The following is a 19,063-nucleotide window of genomic DNA, read 5'->3' as shown; positions in this document are numbered from 1 at the left end:
ACCAGGAATGAAGGGTGAGCCATGCTGGCAGCTAGGAATAAGAGGGGGATCTTGCAGAGGACCAGGAATAAGAGGAGAAGTCAGGCTTGGGAGAAGCTATGCTGGGAATAAGGAATAAGAGCAGAACCGTGCCAGGGACCAAGAGGGGGGTCATGCGGTGTACCAAGAAAAGTGGGGCCATGCTTAACTGGGAAAGGCAGGGTCACCATGGGGGCAGAGAAAGAAAGGCGGTCACCTATGGTAATGTGCATGGGTTTGGATGACTTGTGTACAGTATCAAGGCTTTTTGTTAGTTCTAGCCTGGACCTGGTTGTGTGTAATATGCTGGTGTGATGCCAAGTATGATTTTAGTCTATTGTTTAAATTATCATTTGTCTGACTTTATTAGACACTTTAACCTGCATTCTGTATATTTTTTTTGTCTATCTCTGAGAGTATATAAAAAAAAAAAAACAGGCCAAAATTATGGCATAAATAGCATAAAATAATAAGAGAATCATTACAGGCTTAATAAATTACTGGTCTCAGTGATGTACAGCAAAAGACCATTCAGGTCACTGATCAGCCCGCAGCCGTCTCATGTGTAGACAGGCCGATCATCGCTGCAACAATGCAAACAAACACTGGCGGAAGATCAGGATTAGCAGTGCTGAAACGACTGGGGATTTATTTGGTGAGTTATGATTTTTTAATTATTTTATACCATTTCCTTCCCTTAGCTAATTATTTGATGACCTTGGAAAACCTCTCTAAAGTTCTTCACCGCTCCATCAGACACAGTGCGGCAGATTTACCAATAAAAATGTGACTGAATTCTGGGGAGCACGCCGCACACCATGCCTCGCCCAACAAGGGGAAGTGACATAGCATCTATCTATTTATTATCTAATATATCGCTATGTATCATCTATCTACAGTAATGCTTGAAAGTTGGATAACCCTGCAGAATTTCCTATATTTCTGCATAAATTTGACCTAAAAACAGATAAAGATAACCAAATCAAACAAATGATTCAAAAATCTTAGACTTGGTCATGTATTTATTGAGGAAAATGATCCAATATCACATGTCTGTGAGTGATAAAAGTATGTGAACCTTTGCTTTCAGTATCTGGTGTGGCCCTCTTGTGCCACAATAACTGCAACTAAATGTTTCCGGTAATTGTTGATTAGTCCTTTAGCAAACATGTCTCCTCTGTTTTAATAATGCCGATCGCGGTAATTAAAGCCTTTAGATGCCGTGATCAAGTGAGATCACGGCATCTAAAGGGTGAAAAATCCGGAAGCTCTGCGGCCAGTGAGGATGCCGGTAAATTGATTTCAATACGTTGAGTCTCGCTGAAGAGACTCAGAGCATTAAAGCTGCAATTCCTATTTTGGCATAAAAATTTAATCACCCCCCTTTCCGTAGAATAAAAAATAAACACATAAATAACAAAATATTTTTCCAATACAGCGAATGACGTAACGGAAAAATTGCTGATTCACAATTTTTTCATTGCTTCTCTTACCCCCCACAAAATGTAATAAAATGTGATAAAAAAGTCTCATACACTCCAAAATGGTATCAATAAAAACTACAGATCGTCCTGCAAAAAATGAGCCCCCGGACAGCTCAGTAGATACTATTAAAAAGTTATAGGGGTCTGAATATTGTGGTGTAAAAAAAAATAAAAAATTCTCAAAGTTTTAATTTATTTTTACACTATTTAGACAAAAAATCTACACATATGTGGTATCATTGTAAGCGTACAGATCCAGAGAATGAAGGGCACAGGTCAGTTTTGCTGCAAACGGAATGCTATGGGAACAAAAACTGTAAAACTGTGGAGGAATTGCGTTTTGTTTCCAATTCCACCCCATTTGGAAAAAAAAAAATCTGCTTCCCACTACATTGTATGCCATATTAAATGATGGCATTAGAAAGTACACCTTGTCCCGCAAAAAAATAAGCCCTCAAACAGCTATGTGAACAGAAAAAAAAAAAAGTTATGGCTCAAGGAAGATAGGGAAGAAAAATTTAATGCAAAAACAAAAAAAAAATAATAATCTGATGTCGTTTTAGGTCAAATTTATGTAGAAATATAAAAAAGTCTGAAAGGTTCACACACGTTCAACACCACTCTATCTATCTATCTCATATCTATCTACCATATTTTTCGCCCCATAAGACGCACTTTCCCCCCCCCAAAAGTGGGGGGAAAGTGCCCCTGCGTCTTATGGGGCGAATGCTGGCAATTTACATCGCAGTCTGCGATGCTGCAGCATCGCAGACTGTGATGTATTAGTGAGGAGGGAGGAGGGGCTGTAGTAGGCGGGGAGAGTGGCGGGCCGTGCAGGCACTATACTCTGGCCCCGCAGCTCAGTATGTACTGTATTATACCTAGTGTTAATCATCAGATCTAAACTAAATAATAATGATGCGCTCCCCACGTGCTTACCGGTACACATATGTCACGCTCCTGTAGTAAGCACTAGCAGCTAGCAGGCAGGCCGGGCGGCCGTAACTCACGGAGGTCACGTGACTGCTCCGCCTACTTTATGAATGAAGTAGGCGGAGCAGGCACGTGACCTCTGTGAGTTACGGCCGCCCGGCCTGCCTGCTAGCTGCTAGTGTTTACTACAGGAGCGTGACATGTACCGGTAAGCACATGGGGAGCAGGGGGAGCGCATCATTAAGCTTCATGCACACAACCGTTGTGTGCATCCGTGGCCGTTGTTCAGTTTTCCGTGATTTTCTGCGGACCCATTGACTTTCAACGTTAAAAAATCAGAAAATGTTGCCTTGCGCGTGCTGCGGGTCCGGAGCGTGGAGCTCACTTGTCTGAAAGGAGCCTCAGGCTTTTTTCTAGGCCATTTGATGTCACATTCAAGTAAATGGGGCTGAGCTGCAGCACCAAGCACAGCTTATATCGAATGGACGGTGCTGTACTTGCCACAGGGGTGCTGGGAGTCTGACCTCCGCTAATTTCATTGTTGGGCCTTCAATATTAAAATCTCAGAAAATCCCTTTAACCCATTGACACTGGAGGACTTTATTCAGCAGCTGCCTGACTTTAGATGGTTGTGGTTCCGCCAATGCAATTCAGTCAAATAAGCCATTACGTTTTGACATTTGATTGTGAAGCTTCCATGTTATGTGTTCACCATGTTGTTCATTAGATTTATCCTTTCAATAACTGACTGAGGCTTCATCTGTATGTTTCCTGAATTGACTTGAAATGTTTTTTTGTTTTTTTTTTAAAGCAAAGTTCTGCAATATTAGTGTAGAAATTTATTATTATGTATCTTTGTTGTATTGTGAATGTGTGTTAATAAAAAATGAGTTTCAAAAAAAAAAAATCAGAAAATGCACCGTTGTTCATCCGCTGCCGTGATCCGTGTTTCCTGTCCGTCAAAAAAATAGGACCTGTCCTATTTTTTTGACGGACAACGGTTCACAGACCCAATCAAGTCAATGGGTCCGTGAAAAAACACGGATGCACACAAGATTGGAATCCGCGTCCGTGATCCATGGCCGTTGGCAACTTTCACACAGACGGATCGCAGATCCGTCTGCATAAAAGCTTTTTCAGATATGAGTTTTCACTTCGTGAAAACTCATATCCGACAGTATATCCGACAGCATACTAACACAGAGGCCGACCCATAGTGATGGGGACGCTCCAAGTTAGAATATACTGAGAACTGTGTACATGACTGTCCCCTGCTGCCTGGCAGCACCCGATCTTTTACAGGGGGCTGTGATCCGCACAATTAACCCCTCAGGTGCCGCAGGTGTAAGAGATCAGGTGCTGCCAGGCTGCCAATATTATATTCATTGGTGGCCAGTACGGCCTCCCCTCTCCCCCCCCTCCAGTTAAAATCACGTTCCGAATCCCCATCATTGGTGGCCAGTGCGGCCTCACATCTCCCCTCCCCCCCCTAGTTAAAATCACGTTCCGAATCCCCCATCATTGGTGGCCAGTGCGGCCTCACATCTCCCCCCCCTAGTTAAAATCACGTTCCGAATCCCCCAAGGAAGACCCACAGCCCCCTGTAAGAGATCGGGTGCTGCCAGGCAGCAGGGGGCAGTCATGTACACAGTTCTTAGTATATTCTAACTTGAAGCGTCCCCATCACTATGGGAACGCCTCTGTGTTAGGAAAAACTGTCGGATATGAGTTTCACGATCTAACTCAAATCCGATGGTATATTCTAACATAGAGGCGTTCCCATGGTGATGGGGACGCTTCAAGTTAAAATATACCATCGGATTGGAGAAAACTCCGATCCTATGGTATATTAACTCCTGACTTTACATTGAAAGTCAATGGGGGACGGATCCGTTTGCAATTGCACCATATTGTGTCAACGTCAAACGGATCCGTCCACATTGACTTGCATTGTAAGTCAGGACGGATCCGTTTGGCTCAGCACGGCCAGGCGGACACCAAAACGACTTTTTTTTCATGTCCGTGGATCCTCCAAAAATCAAGGAAGACCCACTGACGAAAAAACGATCACGGACCAACGGAACCCCGTTTTGCAGACCGTGAAAAAATACTGTCGAGTGCATGAGGCCTCATTATTTAGTTTGGATCTGATGATTAACACTACGTATAATACAGTACATACTGAGCTGCGGGGCCAGAGTACAGTGCCTGCACGGCCTCGCCTACTACAGTCCCTCCCTAGGAATCTGTGAATGGGATAATGATGGGGGGTCTGTGGATGGCATTATGATGGGGGGGATCTGTGGATGGGACTGTTATGGGGGGGATCTGTGGATGACACATACTGTATAGAAGTGTCATCCACAGATCCACCACCCCATAACAGTGCCATCCACAGATCCCCCCCATCATAATGCCATCCACAGATACCCCCCACCATCATAATGCCATCCACAGATACCCCCCACCATCATAATACCATCCACAGATCCCCCCCCATCATAATGCAATCCACAGCTCCCCCCATAACAGTGCTATCCACAGATCCCCCACATAACAGTGCCATACACAAATTCCCCAACCCATAACAGTGCATCATCCACAGGTCCCCCATAATAGTGTCATACAGACCGCCATTAGTTCAAACCCACCAAAAGCACACCTTTTGGTTAAAATTATTTTTTTTCTTATTTGCCTCCTCAAAAACCTAGGTGCGTCTTATAGGGCGAAAAATACGGTATTTATCTATCTATCTATCTCATATCTATCTATCTGTCTATGTTATATCTATCTATCTGTCTATGTTATATCTATCTATCATCACTTGCCAACTCTCCTGGAACTTCTAGGAAATGTCTGGAAAAGAGGAGACCGTTTGGACTCCTGGAAGAACTGGCAAATCTCTTGGGTGACAGGGTAGCCTTCCAGCACCTTCTGAGATTAGGCCTGATTGTGCATGATGCCAGGGCTGCATCTTTAGAAACAGCTGAACGGTCAAATATAGAGTGAAGGACGTGTCATAGAACATAAAGGGGTGAAGACTGAATTTAAATGCTCATGGCTTGGGAAAAAGGAGCATGTCTAGCCTTTTTTCTATGATCTTCATGCAGTAATGTACTCACCTGAACTAACATAGATTTAATAACGATGTCCCTTCTGCCTTGCACGGTATTCACAATCTCGTTGCCACAGTGCCCTTCTCCGGGTAGAGTCTGTGCACTCATTGTAAAGTTCACTTCACCTGAAATAAGGAGAACAGTCAGTCAGTTCAATGGGTCAATCAGTCAATTTGCCATTGAAAGTGAATGCCAGCATTACAGAATATTTTAGTCCCATATAAATAAGAGAAAAACAGATAAAACAATGGCACCTAGAGATGTCATTGTCACTTCCCAGGATACGGTCACTTTGCCATTCGCTTCTATGCAGTGATCTTCATCATCGGTGCTTATTTTTTTAGCTGTGAACTCATCACATTTTTCCAAACCAATGTTTACCTAGCAAAAAAAAGAAGAAGAATGTAATGCAGGACCAGAGAACATGGCAGAGATTAGGACATGAAATGATAGGCCTGCCCGCTTACCCTTATGGTTTCCTTGAGGTAATTAACGACAGTGACTTTCAGATGGAACATCTCGCCCCGGATTGCTGAGTACGGTACAGTTGCTTCCAGGAAGAATGGCTGGAACGCTACCAGTGAGACTGGCTGTGTGAGGCCGAACCCATCTTCCTCGGATGTACAGAACATGCCGACTTTCCAGGTGGTGATACTGTCTGGTACCGTCAGCTTTAAATTTGAATGTCCAATGGAGCTACAGAGAGGTGGATACATGTGATGTCAATATAATGAGACAAAAATTTTGAAAACGTTATACCCAGGCGTAAAGATCCCCTCAGCCAGTGCTTTAATACTCCCTTCCGATTGAAAAAGGCTATTGATTCCTCCACTTTTTTCACCTACCATAACTTCTACAAATTTTTACATCTATGTAGGGCATCTGTCAGCAGATTTGTACATATGAAACTGGCTCACCTGTTACATGTGCGCTTGGCAGCTGAAGACATCTGTGTTGGTCCCATGTTTATATGTGTCCGCATTGCTGAGAAAAATTAGGTTTAATATATGCAAATGAGCTTCTAGGAGCAACGGGGGCGTTGCTGTTACACCTAGAGGCTCTAATCTGTCTACAACTGTCATACCCTTTCCTCTTTGACTGACAGGGACAGGCAGTGAAAACTTCATCACACCCGGCCCTGGCAAATAAAGTGCAGAGGGCACGACAGTTGCAGAGAGAGCAGAGCCTCTAGGTGTAATGACAACGGCCCCATTGCTCCTAGAGCCTTATTTGCATATATTAAAACTTATTTTTTCTCAGCAATGCGGACACATATGAACATGGGACCAACACAGATGCCTTCAGCTGCCAAGCGCCCATGTAACAGGTCAGCCAGTGTCACAGGTACAAATCTGCTGACAGATGCCCTTTAATATTGTAACATAATGCCATATGTTTATATTTAAAGTGCACAGGACCTTATAGTGTACAACCTAGGGGACATTTCTTAGGCCCTAGGTTGACATTATTGGTGTTTTGATTAGTGAAGGTCTGAGTGCTGAGACCCCAACCGATCGCTAGAACAAGGAGAGAGAAGCTCTCACATATCAAGGTCTCTCTCCTCGCTGCAGGAGATGGATGCAACAGAAAGTCTATGGGCTCATCTCAATTACATCTTGCAGAGAGGAGAGAAATCGTGATATGTGAGCACTTCTCTCTCCTCTTTCTAGTGATCGGTGGGTCTCAGCACTCAGACCCCCCACAATAAAAACGTTTTATGTGTCTCTATGATATATGACATACGTTTTCTGAAAACTTAGTGACCCTTTGAATGATTTGGATTGAAGTAATTTCTGGACGTCAATGTGAGTGCTGGTCACTAACCGGCCGGTGGTCACACTGGTCTGAAGCTCATCATGTAGCCCACATTTACTTTTTACTCTGGATTCCCCTCTACAGTTGACTGCAGAACTAGCTCAACTGAAAGACAACAGTTCTAACTTCTAACTCGGACATTCAGCTCTTAGTGAACAAGATTAACCAATTTGTTTGTTCTTGTAATAACTAATGTTGAAGGAAGTGAAGCATCCGAAGCAGAATTCGGTCTGAAGTTTAGGAAAACTTTGATTCTAAACTAATCCGAATTTCCTTGCGCTTCGTGGTAACAAATCGGCTTTCCTAAAATGGCGGCTGCACGTGATAAAAAGTGAAAATAAGTGTAGAGGAGACAAGCCTGGGAATGCAAGATCACCCATAATGCTGTGCAGCCAGCCAATCTGCAGGTAGCCACCCTCCTGTGATGTCACAGCTAGGCAAAGCCCTATAAAACCCTGATCCCGCACGGTCACTGTCATTTTCCTGTGAACTGAGCCTAGGGAGACATGTAACAAGAGCTCATGCACTAGGGACAGTGTTGCTGCAAACTCTTAACAGAGAGTAAAGGGAAATATTGGAGAGGGAGAGTGCAGGGAGAGCATAGTAGACTGCTGAACTACAGACTCTGCTACAATTTATCGCTGTGTACATAAGTGTGCAGTGCACCAATATTTATAGTTAATCCGTTCTGTTAGCTGTAGAGTTACTGTGCGTCAGTATTACAGGCAGCTCTAATTTATCGCACCATGATTCATAGCTAATCCATACTGTTAGCTGTAGAGTTACTGGGGGTCATTTATTAAACAGAAATACTCCTAAATTAGGTGTATTTCTGGCACAGATTGTGGTGCAAAGGTCCTTTGCGCCGCAATCTGTGACTTTTTCCCGCTCACCCCAGGTCTAAAAAGTGGGCGGGGAAGGGGACAGGCCGTAGAAAATTTACAATTTTTTACACCTGTTTTAGGTGTAGAAAATGGTCTAAATGTAAGACAGAACGGAAGCTGTCTTACATTATGGAGGGGCGGTGGATCCGCCAAAGTTATGTAGAGGCTGGTGTGGTCCACCGCCAGTGCAGGGTTTTATTAAGACCGGAGTCTAAAATATATTACAGGCAGGTCCAATTTATTGCCCTGTACATAAGTGTGCACTGTAGAGTTACTGTGCATCAATATTACAGGCATGTGTAATGTATCGCCGTGTACATTAGTGTGCACTGCAGTGCACCAAGATTCATAGCTAATCCGTTCAGTTAGTTGTAGAGTTACTGTGCGTCAGTATTACAGGCCACTGTTCCCGGCAAGTCTAATTTATCGTCATGTACATAACTGTTCAGTGCACCAATATTCATAGCTAATCCATTCTGTAAGTGATACAGTTGTTATAAACTATGGCCAACAGACAGGCAAAGGAACGGGCAGTGGCAAAAATGATGCTCTAGCCGGCTTAAGTAGCAGCAGAAGAAGGGGTGGTGGTAGCAGCAACAAGCCAGAGCTGCCACTGTCATCCAGAGATCGTGTTTTGACCAACAGTCCAGCTGTACTGGAATCTGTAGGTTCCTCTGACACCACGCTTACGGTAGTTGGCATGGCCCAGGAACTGTCTCTATGCCCTCACTTGTCCTGAACCTGCCTCTTGCTTTTGCTGCTCCATCTGTTAGCCAAGTAATGGTAGCCACCGGCTCTGCTCTGCTCTGCTTTACAGCGTGATGACCTTTTGGAGGACAGTCAGCAGTTACACACCAAAATTATCACCCTGCCCATGCCTCACCTTCTGCCCACACATCCTGCACAGCGGCAAACTAACGTCCCCCAGTAACTGTGTAAATTTGGTACCAGGGCCCGGCATCAACATATGGAGCGTCACCATAAAGTGGCGTGGAAAAACCATGCCACTCATTTAGTCTTACAGCCTGATGCAGCAACCGATGCATCTCCCACCGGCCCACACCCCGTTCTCCAGCAGTCAGGGCTTGTCAACTTCAGCAGAAAGAAGCTGTCATTCCTTCCCATTGACTTTAATGTCATGTATTGCTCCTGATGTTCCTCCTCCTCCTCATCACTTGTTTCAATGGCAATCGATCACCGAGGCGATTTCAAAAAGACAACAGTATGCGTGCACTCATCCAGTTGGGCAGGAGCACAATGTGCACCTGGACAAGTTGCTGGTACTACAGTCCCTCCCTTTCCATGTAGTTGACTCCGAACATTTCAGAGAACTGATGGCTTGTGCCCACCCAAGGGGGAGAGTCCCAAGCCAACATAACTTTTCCCAAAAAGCCAGTCCTTGGGCCTCTCAGTGTCTGGTAGAGTTCACACCAGCGCTAACGTATGCAGTTGTAACTATAATCAAGGACAATATATGTAATTCTCAGCCCACTGGGTAAATGTCGTTCGGACCCAGGCAACTTGGCCAGGTGATGACAATGTTGCCTCCGCATTGTAATTGGGGGATTTCTGCGCCGATGTCCTCCTCTGCCTCCTTATCCTTCACCTTCTCCTTACCTTCCCCTCTCCTCATCCTCCCCCTTGTCCCCACCCTCCCCTCTAGGCACAGTTCACAGTGGTCCTTCATCATATCACCTATGCAAAGCTAGGTGTTGTCACTCGGTTCTGCACCTCTTCAGACTGGACAAACTGAGACACATCAGGGAAGAACTGCTCCACATCATCAATAAAGAAATCAAATACTGGCTGTCTCCTCCAACTGGAGATAGGAACCATGGTTACTGATAATGGGAAGAACATTTTGCTGACCCATGCACCTTTCATGGCACATGTCTTTAATTTCGTTGTCACTTGGTTCCTCAAGTCTTTTACTAGACTGCAAGAGCTGTTAAAAATGTCCAGGAAACTGTGCATGCACTTCAGCCTCTCTTACTGTGCTAAACACACTCTCTTCGAGCTGCAAAGGCAAAATGCTCTTCCCCAACATCTCCTTATATGCGACGTTTCCAACCATTGGAACTCCACGTTCTATATGTTAGACCGCCTGTACGAGCAGAGCAAGGTGGTCAGTGATTTCTTAATGCAGCAGAAGGACAGGTTCACTCCCCAGGGTAATTTCCATCTTAGTCAGCGGCAGCTTATGCGTGTCACGCGCCAACTTCGGCAAAGCTGCCAAATCGAATTTTTTAAAACATCACTAATCTCTAGTAATAACCCAGATGAAATTGTGTGATGTCTTTTAATACAGCTTTAGATCCATACTGAATTATAAGTATCAGTGTGGTATTTACTAAATACTTACTCAATCTCAATCAAGTTCCACAGCCAGGTTTCAGGGAACAACTTCCTGACAGTTTCAATGACATCTTCCATTATCGATTGCGATTCTAGGCCGACTCTCATGGGCATGCTCATTGATCCAGCTACTCCTCTGTGCAAGTTAGCTTGTGGAGCTGCTCGACACATAATGGTTGATGATGGTCATTAATCTGTATTTTCAGTTTTATGTTATTTTTTTACTATAACTAAACAAATTTATCTTCCAGGAAACCAAAATGAAATGTGACCAAAAAAAATCAATTATTTGCCATGTTCTCATCAGCAAACTAATGGCCACCTTAACCCCTCTGGGCTCAACAAGTCAAAATACTTAAATACTTCTCTAGGGAGAGGATTTCCCTTGTGGTAGTAATCTCTTGTCAAATAAGCCTCATGAATCTTTTGCCATCACCAAAGACATTTGCATCTAAACTACAGAGAATTAGCGTAATGCTAGCCATACACATCTGATGTTCTGTCAGCCGAACCTGTTGATTGTCAGGATCAGTCGACCATCTAATGTGTATGGTGGCCTCACAACCCCTGACACAGATGTTTGGGAAGTGGAGGGTCGGGCATGTTGGATTTCAACTGCCAGCTGCTTTTATTCACGGAGAGGTAAGCTGACTTTCTCCCCTCTCCCATTTACTATGCATGCATATGAGCTTCATTGGGGAGAGATCGATCAGCTGTCTGTTATCTCATATACTTGCTTTATATGCAAAGACATAATGTGAAGCTTTTGGAACCCAGTGCAGAATCTGTAACAGGCCCCATCTACCATTTGTAATACAAGTGTCTTCTCATTTTCACAGGGGCATTTGAGCACCCACAGGCACCAAGGCAAGGGTGCAACTGCTACTTCTACACCCCCCCCCCCCCCCCCCACATAGCTACATGCTTGCTTATAGGCACCTGAGATACTGTTGTAGTACCCCAGACCAATTGTGGTATATGCAATTGATTGATGTTTTATATTCAATGTTATGTAGTGTTATGTTATGATGCTATGCCGTTTATTTCAGCAGGGGAGGTAATGGTTGGCAATGATTGGCAGCAACATGAATAACCAGCCTGTTCCTCCCTTCTTGGTAGAAGTGGACTGGACCTGCTTCCTTCCAGGAGGGGAAGTTCTAGTCTAGCTAGAAGGAGGAGAGTGAGTTTCTGTTCGGATAGTGGAGGAGTGAGGAAGCACGTGTCAGAGCTCCCACTCCTATGAACTATATCTAATTCCCATGTGAGACCAATACTCCAGAGGGAAACTGAGGAACCAGATATTCTTCTGTAAGAACAACTTAATCCTGCCTCAAGAAACCACTTGAGAGACAAGACAGTAGAGTGATAAGCTAAATACAGCTTTATAGACACTGCTGCAAGGTGAGGGACAACAACTCTTTCCCATATTTAGATAACTTTTTGATCTCCTGCCCGTTTATGATCTTCTTAAAGAAGTAGTATGAGATAAGAAAAAAATATATCTACCTTTTCCCCCCAGAAACACAGCTGCTCTTGTCCAAGGGCCATGCCTGGTAAATGTTTCCAGTGTAAAAAAAAAAAAGAACTTTTTCTAATCTTTAACTACTTAAGGATCCCTGGACAACTCAAAACAGATGGACTTCCCATAGGGAAGGCAGAGATGGTTTACTACCAAAAATAAAAATGACATAAAAATAAAGACCTATGTAAACTATGTAGACCCACTAAAGAGGCAGAAAATAATCTAAATAACCAAATTAACAAAGGTTAAAAAATAATGTAACGATGGAGGTTGCAATACCAGAGATGTTCCATGGACAGGTGTGGTGTTGTTCCTGGAAGAAAGCAGCCATGTTTTTTCAATCCTGTCCAATCTGCTAAGTTACTGAGAAAGCTTCAAGGACAGTACAATAATAACCAGTCAATGCAATTGCAAAGCTCTAGTCTTAACGTGACCAATTCAAGAAAAAAAAATCATATTAACTGGGGAATGATCAGAACTCTTACCTACGTCCTCCTTTTCAGCTGAAGATCTTTTGATTCCAGGGCTCCTGTTCTATCATCTGTACTTCTTCTGAGGCTACCTGATGCATACTATGCATTTGGTAGTCCAAGACACTTCTTCAGTCCTGCTCTTGGATTGGCCAGCACTGCTCATGTGACCAGTGGTGACCAATCTGAGGGCAGCAGGTTGTATCTTGGGTTACCAAATGAGCAGTGTGCATCAGGTAGCCCAAGAAGAGGTGTGGCCATCTTGGAAAACAGAAGAGGAGCCCTGGAATCAAATGATCTTCAGCTGAAAAGATGAAGTAGGCCACCAGGTAAGTGTTCTTATCATTCCCCAGTTAATGTGATTTTGTTTTCTTATACTGGAGGGTCGCTTTAATTGGGTGCTAAATCCATAGTGCCCCATCATTGCACAGACCCAGATCTAAACATCCCTAGATGTTACAGTGATCATTGGCTTTGTAGATCATACAGTAAGATCCATTACTACCAGGATTAATATGAACAAAAGAAAAATACCATAGTCATAATATGTCACATGTTCCTGCATGCAGATGGTAGGGATTCTGATCATTGTATTTGTGGCAACTTTCAGACCCAGGTTCTAGAAAAAAAAAAGGATTTGTCAAGCAGAATATAAGAAGCAAGGCTGACGCTAAAAACATACACTAAATAATCAAGAAAGATACGGGAACATAACTCTGGATATATGTAAAGACTATATAAGCTGTGGGATACAGAATTGCATGACCAGAACCTCTATTTTGGATTAATATTTTTTTATATAATGTGTTGTGCCTAGTGGAGGCCCTGAAGGGGCAGAGCATGACGCAGGGATTCAAAGAATACCAATGGGAGAATCCTCGTGTCATGCCCCACCCCCAGGTCCTGCAGCACACATCTAACGTCGGAATATTGAAACATGGGAAATACTGACCTTTAAGATGGCATAAGTGTCAGTGTTCCAGTTAGGGGTAGACGGTGTATAATACACTCCGTTCATGAAGATAGGATCCAACTTCAAGCAAGGATCCTCCCGTTCCTCTTCTAAGTAATGGCCGTTGTGATTGTAGCCAGACAATTGAGTAACTGGCAGGAGGTCATATATCTAAATAGTAAGAGCAAAAGTGCAAAACCACGTCAGATAAACGTCAGTGAACCTGTCAGCATGAAAATGTGGGGCAATCAGCGTGGCAGGGGAAGCTGAGCAGATTGATACATAGTTTTATGGGAAGATATTCAGTAAAAGTTGTAATTTAATAATTGAAATCACTGTTCTTTCTATGCTCAGTAGTCACAGGGGTAGTATTATCAGAGATAACTAAGTAACTAACTAAAACATACAAAGAGCAGATAATTATATGAATTAGGTAAAAATAAAGTATACAGAATGGCTCACCTGACTAAAAATGGAAATAAAATAAACCTGGAAATATTACGCTGAGTTACTGCACCTATCTGGTGCCTACAGATACAAAAAATACTAATTTGGGTACTAATGGTGGAGTGCTCCAGGCATATATTTCAAATTTTTTAAATATATGTCTGGAGCACTCCACCATTATTACCCAATTATATGAATTAAATACAAGATCCCTGACTCTTCCCATATAACGATATATATCAATCTTCTCAGCTACCCCTGCTCTATAACTTGCTGCCTGCAGATTGCACCGTATTTACATGGTGATGGGATTGGGTTCCCTTTCAACTGAACTTTTCATACCGATTTTGCTGTTAGTTCAGCCTCAGGTTTCAGCAGTGATAAACTGACATCTACGCCTCGCAACGCACAGAGCGAGTTGGGTTGAGCGAAGAGGGTGAGATCGACTTGTGATCCCGGAAGAGCTTCATTGGCAGAGAAAGAGAGCTTCACCTGCATAAAGTCAAAACAGGTCTAGGTCACACTTACCAGAATATTATTTATGAGTGTCACATTGGTAGGGGGTCACATAAATGTTCAGGTTTGGTACACATATAAGCAGCAACAGTTTGTAGTGGGAGGCAGCAGAGAAGCAATGAGCTAGACTAACAGCCCTTGTACACGGGCCAAACGTGAACGTGCTGCAGATCACCTGACAATCAAGCAAAAACTTGTTTGTTGGTTGATTGCATCTTTCATGTGACACCTAATATTTTCCTTTACACAAGGGATATGGAGCCGACAGTAGGCCAGATGAATGTGGGATGAACAATTGTAATAACGGTCATTCATCCCCTATTTATTTTGCATTGGGCCGTGTGAAAGGCCAGTTAAACAAGTGGCGATCGACTTGTCTGTCATTGATCATGCTTGTTATTGGCCTGTGTAAAAGGATCCAACCACAGGAAGGGCAAGGAAGGAAGGACATGGAGGAAGTGACAGGGCCAGATCTATATAGGAGGCAAACATAGCAAGAGCCATGAGAATATATCCAGCAAAGGAGCAAATAGTCTGGTTTGGCTTACATCCTAAGCTATATTTCAAGGCCAGATTCAAAGGGTTAGACACTGACTTATAGGATAGCTGCCTTCCAACAGGCGGCGCTAGAGGAACCTTTACTGGAATGAAAGCTCATTTACATACCCTTTTCCAAGAGGAGCATTGCATGGCATATAAGACCCCTTACACCAACTACGCAATCTCCATTAGGAGAAATAGTACTCCCCTGGATCACCAGTAGCTCTAACCATTAGTCTGGTGTGGCTTACCTCCTAAGTTATCTTTCAAGCTTTATTTAGGGGGTGGACACTAATTTATAGGATGGCGCTAGAGGCAGGTCTTTTAAAAAAAAAAAAAAAGCTCATTTGCATACCTTTTTCCCAGAAAAGCATTGTATGCCTTAGAAGACCCCTTAGATCGATGAGGAGATCTAATACCCCTGGATCACAAGTAGCTCAGTTAGAACATTTTCTAATAGTTTCTGTGATTAATTTCTGACATTGATACTAAGGTTACTTATACTATTGTCTACAAATTGTATGCCAGAGGCTTGCTATGATTTTGAGGTTACAAGCCCATCTGTAGCTCAGCGAATCATGACTGCCGATCGCATTCGCCAATGGTGGTGTAATATCACCCTCCTCTACAAAATTGTAAAATGGTGTTTAAATGGACAATCTTACCTTGTTGTTCCCACATCTTACCTTGTTTGTAAAACAATTCTCTACTTTAAAGTCGACGCTATCCGCAATGACCTCACCACTTTCAAGAACCAGGTACACCAGCCCTTTAGCTATGGGTGCAGTGTTAATATTTACAGGAAGAGTAAATGTAAGCTGTCCATGCGATTCTAAAAGAAATAGAAATAAGACGTGAGTAAAGCTCCTTCACCAGGGCCGATTATTGGGAACAAACCTTCATACGCTCGTTCATCGGGTAAAAGTATCACTGAGGCAGACAACAATATCATTCTGATCAGCCCAGACACAATGATTCCCTATGAAGACGAGTGATCACATTAGTGATCATTCTTCCCCATAGAGGGATGAGGATTGCTGCTCTAGCCTCCTCTGATGAGCAGGCAATTATTGGTAAGCAACGTTTTTTTCCCCAGTAATTGCCTTTTCAGTCGGCCGATGTAAAGGGGCTTTAAAGGTATCCATAACCCTAGATAGTTCTCTCGCCAATACTCGTTCAGCCAAAAGCTTTCCCATACACATGGCTGCACAGCAGAAGTATGGACATCCCCATAACCATAAGATATTTGACCGTTTCAGCTGATATCGGTGGGTTAGGCCAGGGGTGGGATTCAAATTTTTAACAACAGGTTCCCTACTCAACGGCGGACACGCAGCATCACGACACATGTTTACATATACATACACCATATACACGGTACACATACACAAAATACACCATATATACACTAATCTCACATACCACCAAACTAAGGAGCTAAACTATCAGCGGTGCGCAAAGCAATGAAAGCGAACATCTCCAGCTGCCCTGCCACCGCCAAAGCACCAGATCGGTAACATGGTTCTCCGATCCAGTTGTAATTTTAACAACCGGATCTGGAGAACTGGAGGGAACTGGCTGAATTTCATACCTGGGTTTGGCTGACTTACTGTACATCTAATGTGTTTAAGGGTCTTCTGACTCATCCATGATAGCAGAAAAAACAAATGTCTGGTCAGGCAAATGTGTTTTGAGAAAAGTCAGGAGGATTCGCTTTTATTCTTTTTACTGAGAGCTATCTAAGGTAGGTGGGCATCTTAAAGGGAATCTGTCACCATGATTTAGGACTTTTATCTGTAGTTCTACATGAGTAGTACTGCACATAAGGAATCAAATATAGATTTTTTTTTAAATGGGGTTATCTAGTAATGGATAATGATGACCTATCCTCAGGATAGGTCCTAATTATCAAATTCGCGGGGGTTCGAGTCCTGGCACCCCCACCAATCAGCTGTTACACAGCCGACTCCCAGCAGCTTTCCAATCACAGCGCTGTACATAGCATAGCAGTTGTGCTTGGTATTGCAGCTCAGCCCCATTCATTTCAGTGTGGCTGAGCTGAAACAATGCCATATGACTGATGTACAGTTATGTCACATGGCCTACGAAGAGGCAGCGGCACTCACAGAGCGCCAGACTCTTTTAACAGCTGCCCCACGGGAGTCCCAAGCATCGGACTCCAACCGATCTAATATTGATGACCTAGCCTGAGGCTAGTTCATCAGTATTGTGAAGATATGCGTATTGTGTGGCCTGCAATGGTACCATGTAATTTGTCTATTGGGAAATTTCCGTGGGATTGGTGTCTGGAGATAGTTAAGTTATACAGTGTCTGGACTAACTGTCTCCAGGCAAACAAAGGGATAGACCAAACTGTAAAGCATGTACTATTTGTTGTCTCTTGCCTCCCTCTTGCATGGGGTACAGTATAAATACAAGTTCTGTTCAATAAAAGAGAGTCTTTTTTTACAACCTTCATCATGTTGAGGCTGATGTTTGGGTACCTGTGATGTGTGTGGGAGTGATACCGCTGAGATTGCTGGATGTTATACCTTGGGAATCTACCGAACAAGCAACCGAACGGAGGGCTATACTCACTGCATGCTTTTCCGTTCGGGTAAACCAGACGAACCAGACGCTACTACTACGGGGTTCGTTACAAGTATTAATTACTGGATAACCCCTTTAATTTTCCTACTGCTCAACCTTTCCCTCACTGTCTGCTCTCAAAGCTGCACAGTCTGGACTGCTGAGCTTCACGAACATAATCGTGAGGATTCATGAGCGCATGCACAGCAGTCCTGACAATGTATTTCAGTGTAGCTGGGAACTCTGACAGCGGGAGAATGGAGTGGTGTAGGAAAATAAAAAAGACAGATCTGGACTCCTCATCTTCAGTAGTACTCATGTATTACAGCAGATAACAGTCCAAGATCATGGTGACAGATTCCATTTAAGGCTATCATTTTCTGTCCACTGTCCCGGACTTAATGGTTGTTGGAAGGACCCGGAGACCCTGTTTTATGACTAGATCACAGTGACTACGAATTATTATACGTACCTTCACCTGAAGTTAATTTCACCTCATGCTTTCCAAAGTCAACAATTTCTCCTTTTGCCATCACCTGTGCACAGAATGGATAACAAACATAATATATAAAAAATAGTGGTAGGTTGTGGTGGCTCACTAGCAAGTAGTTAAGGTATGGTGCTGCAAGCTCATATAGAGTGAATCACCCCACCCTCTCTTTAAAGGCAAATGTAGTAATAGGAAAATGAGCGAGCACTCATACACTTGGCAACCAAATTGACATGTGCAGAAAATATTTATTAAATCCCCATAAAATACAAGTAATAAAATTTATAAGAACAATGTAGCAATAATATACAACATTACAGTCACATATATTGTGGTAGATATATTCGATAAAAATATTCGATAAATTGAATGGTAGAAAATTCAATGTTGAAATATTCGATAGAATATTCGATACCAATCAATAGTGTCGATAAATTCAATAATATACAGTACAGACCAAAAGTTTGGACACACCTTCTCATTCAAAGAGTTTTCTTTATTTTCATGACTATGAAAATTGTAGATTCACACTGAAGGCATCAAAACTATGAATTTACACATGTGGAATTATATACATAACAAACAAGTGTGAAACAACTGAAAATATGTCATATTCTAGGTTCTTCAAAGTAGCCACCTTTTGCTTTGATAACTGTTTTGCACACTCTTGGCATTCTCTTGATGAGCTTCAAGAGGTAGTCCCCTGAAATGGTTTTCACTTCACAGGTGTGCCCTGTCAGATTTAATAAGTGGGATTTCTTGCCTTATAAATGGGGTTGGGACCATCAGTGGCGTTGAGGAGAAGTCAGGTGGATACATAGCTGATAGTCCTACTGAATAGACTGTTAGAATTTGTATTATGGCAAGAAAAAAGCAGCTAATTAAAGAAAAACGAGTGGCCATAATTACTTTAAGAAATGAAGGTCAGTCAT

General features: G+C 43.0%; 1 protein-coding gene across 2 annotated transcripts in view; it reads right to left on the bottom strand.

Moving 5' to 3' along the window:
* LOC121003843 (alpha-2-macroglobulin-like) overlaps positions 1 to 19,063 on the bottom strand; it is a 100,437-nt gene that overhangs the window by 31,400 nt on the left and 49,974 nt on the right. The window contains exons 13-21 of one of the 2 annotated variants that reach the window (XM_040435767.1): positions 18,114 to 18,177; positions 15,739 to 15,884; positions 14,339 to 14,488; positions 13,550 to 13,720; positions 13,132 to 13,216; positions 10,613 to 10,766; positions 6,019 to 6,247; positions 5,806 to 5,932; positions 5,558 to 5,676 (exon numbers count right to left, since the gene is read on the bottom strand). In XM_040435767.1, the coding sequence (XP_040291701.1) occupies positions 5,558 to 5,676; positions 5,806 to 5,932; positions 6,019 to 6,247; positions 10,613 to 10,766; positions 13,132 to 13,216; positions 13,550 to 13,720; positions 14,339 to 14,488; positions 15,739 to 15,884; positions 18,114 to 18,177 (1,245 nt within the window). The remainder of the gene's footprint in view (positions 1 to 5,557; positions 5,677 to 5,805; positions 5,933 to 6,018; positions 6,248 to 10,612; positions 10,767 to 13,131; positions 13,217 to 13,549; positions 13,721 to 14,338; positions 14,489 to 15,738; positions 15,885 to 18,113; positions 18,178 to 19,063) is intronic. The other variant, XM_040435768.1, reaches the window with a different exon arrangement.

This window comes from Bufo bufo, chromosome 6, assembly GCF_905171765.1.
Source record: "Bufo bufo chromosome 6, aBufBuf1.1, whole genome shotgun sequence".
Classification (NCBI taxonomy): Eukaryota; Metazoa; Chordata; class Amphibia; order Anura; family Bufonidae; genus Bufo; species Bufo bufo.
This window is presented reverse-complemented; position numbering and strand designations above follow the sequence as displayed.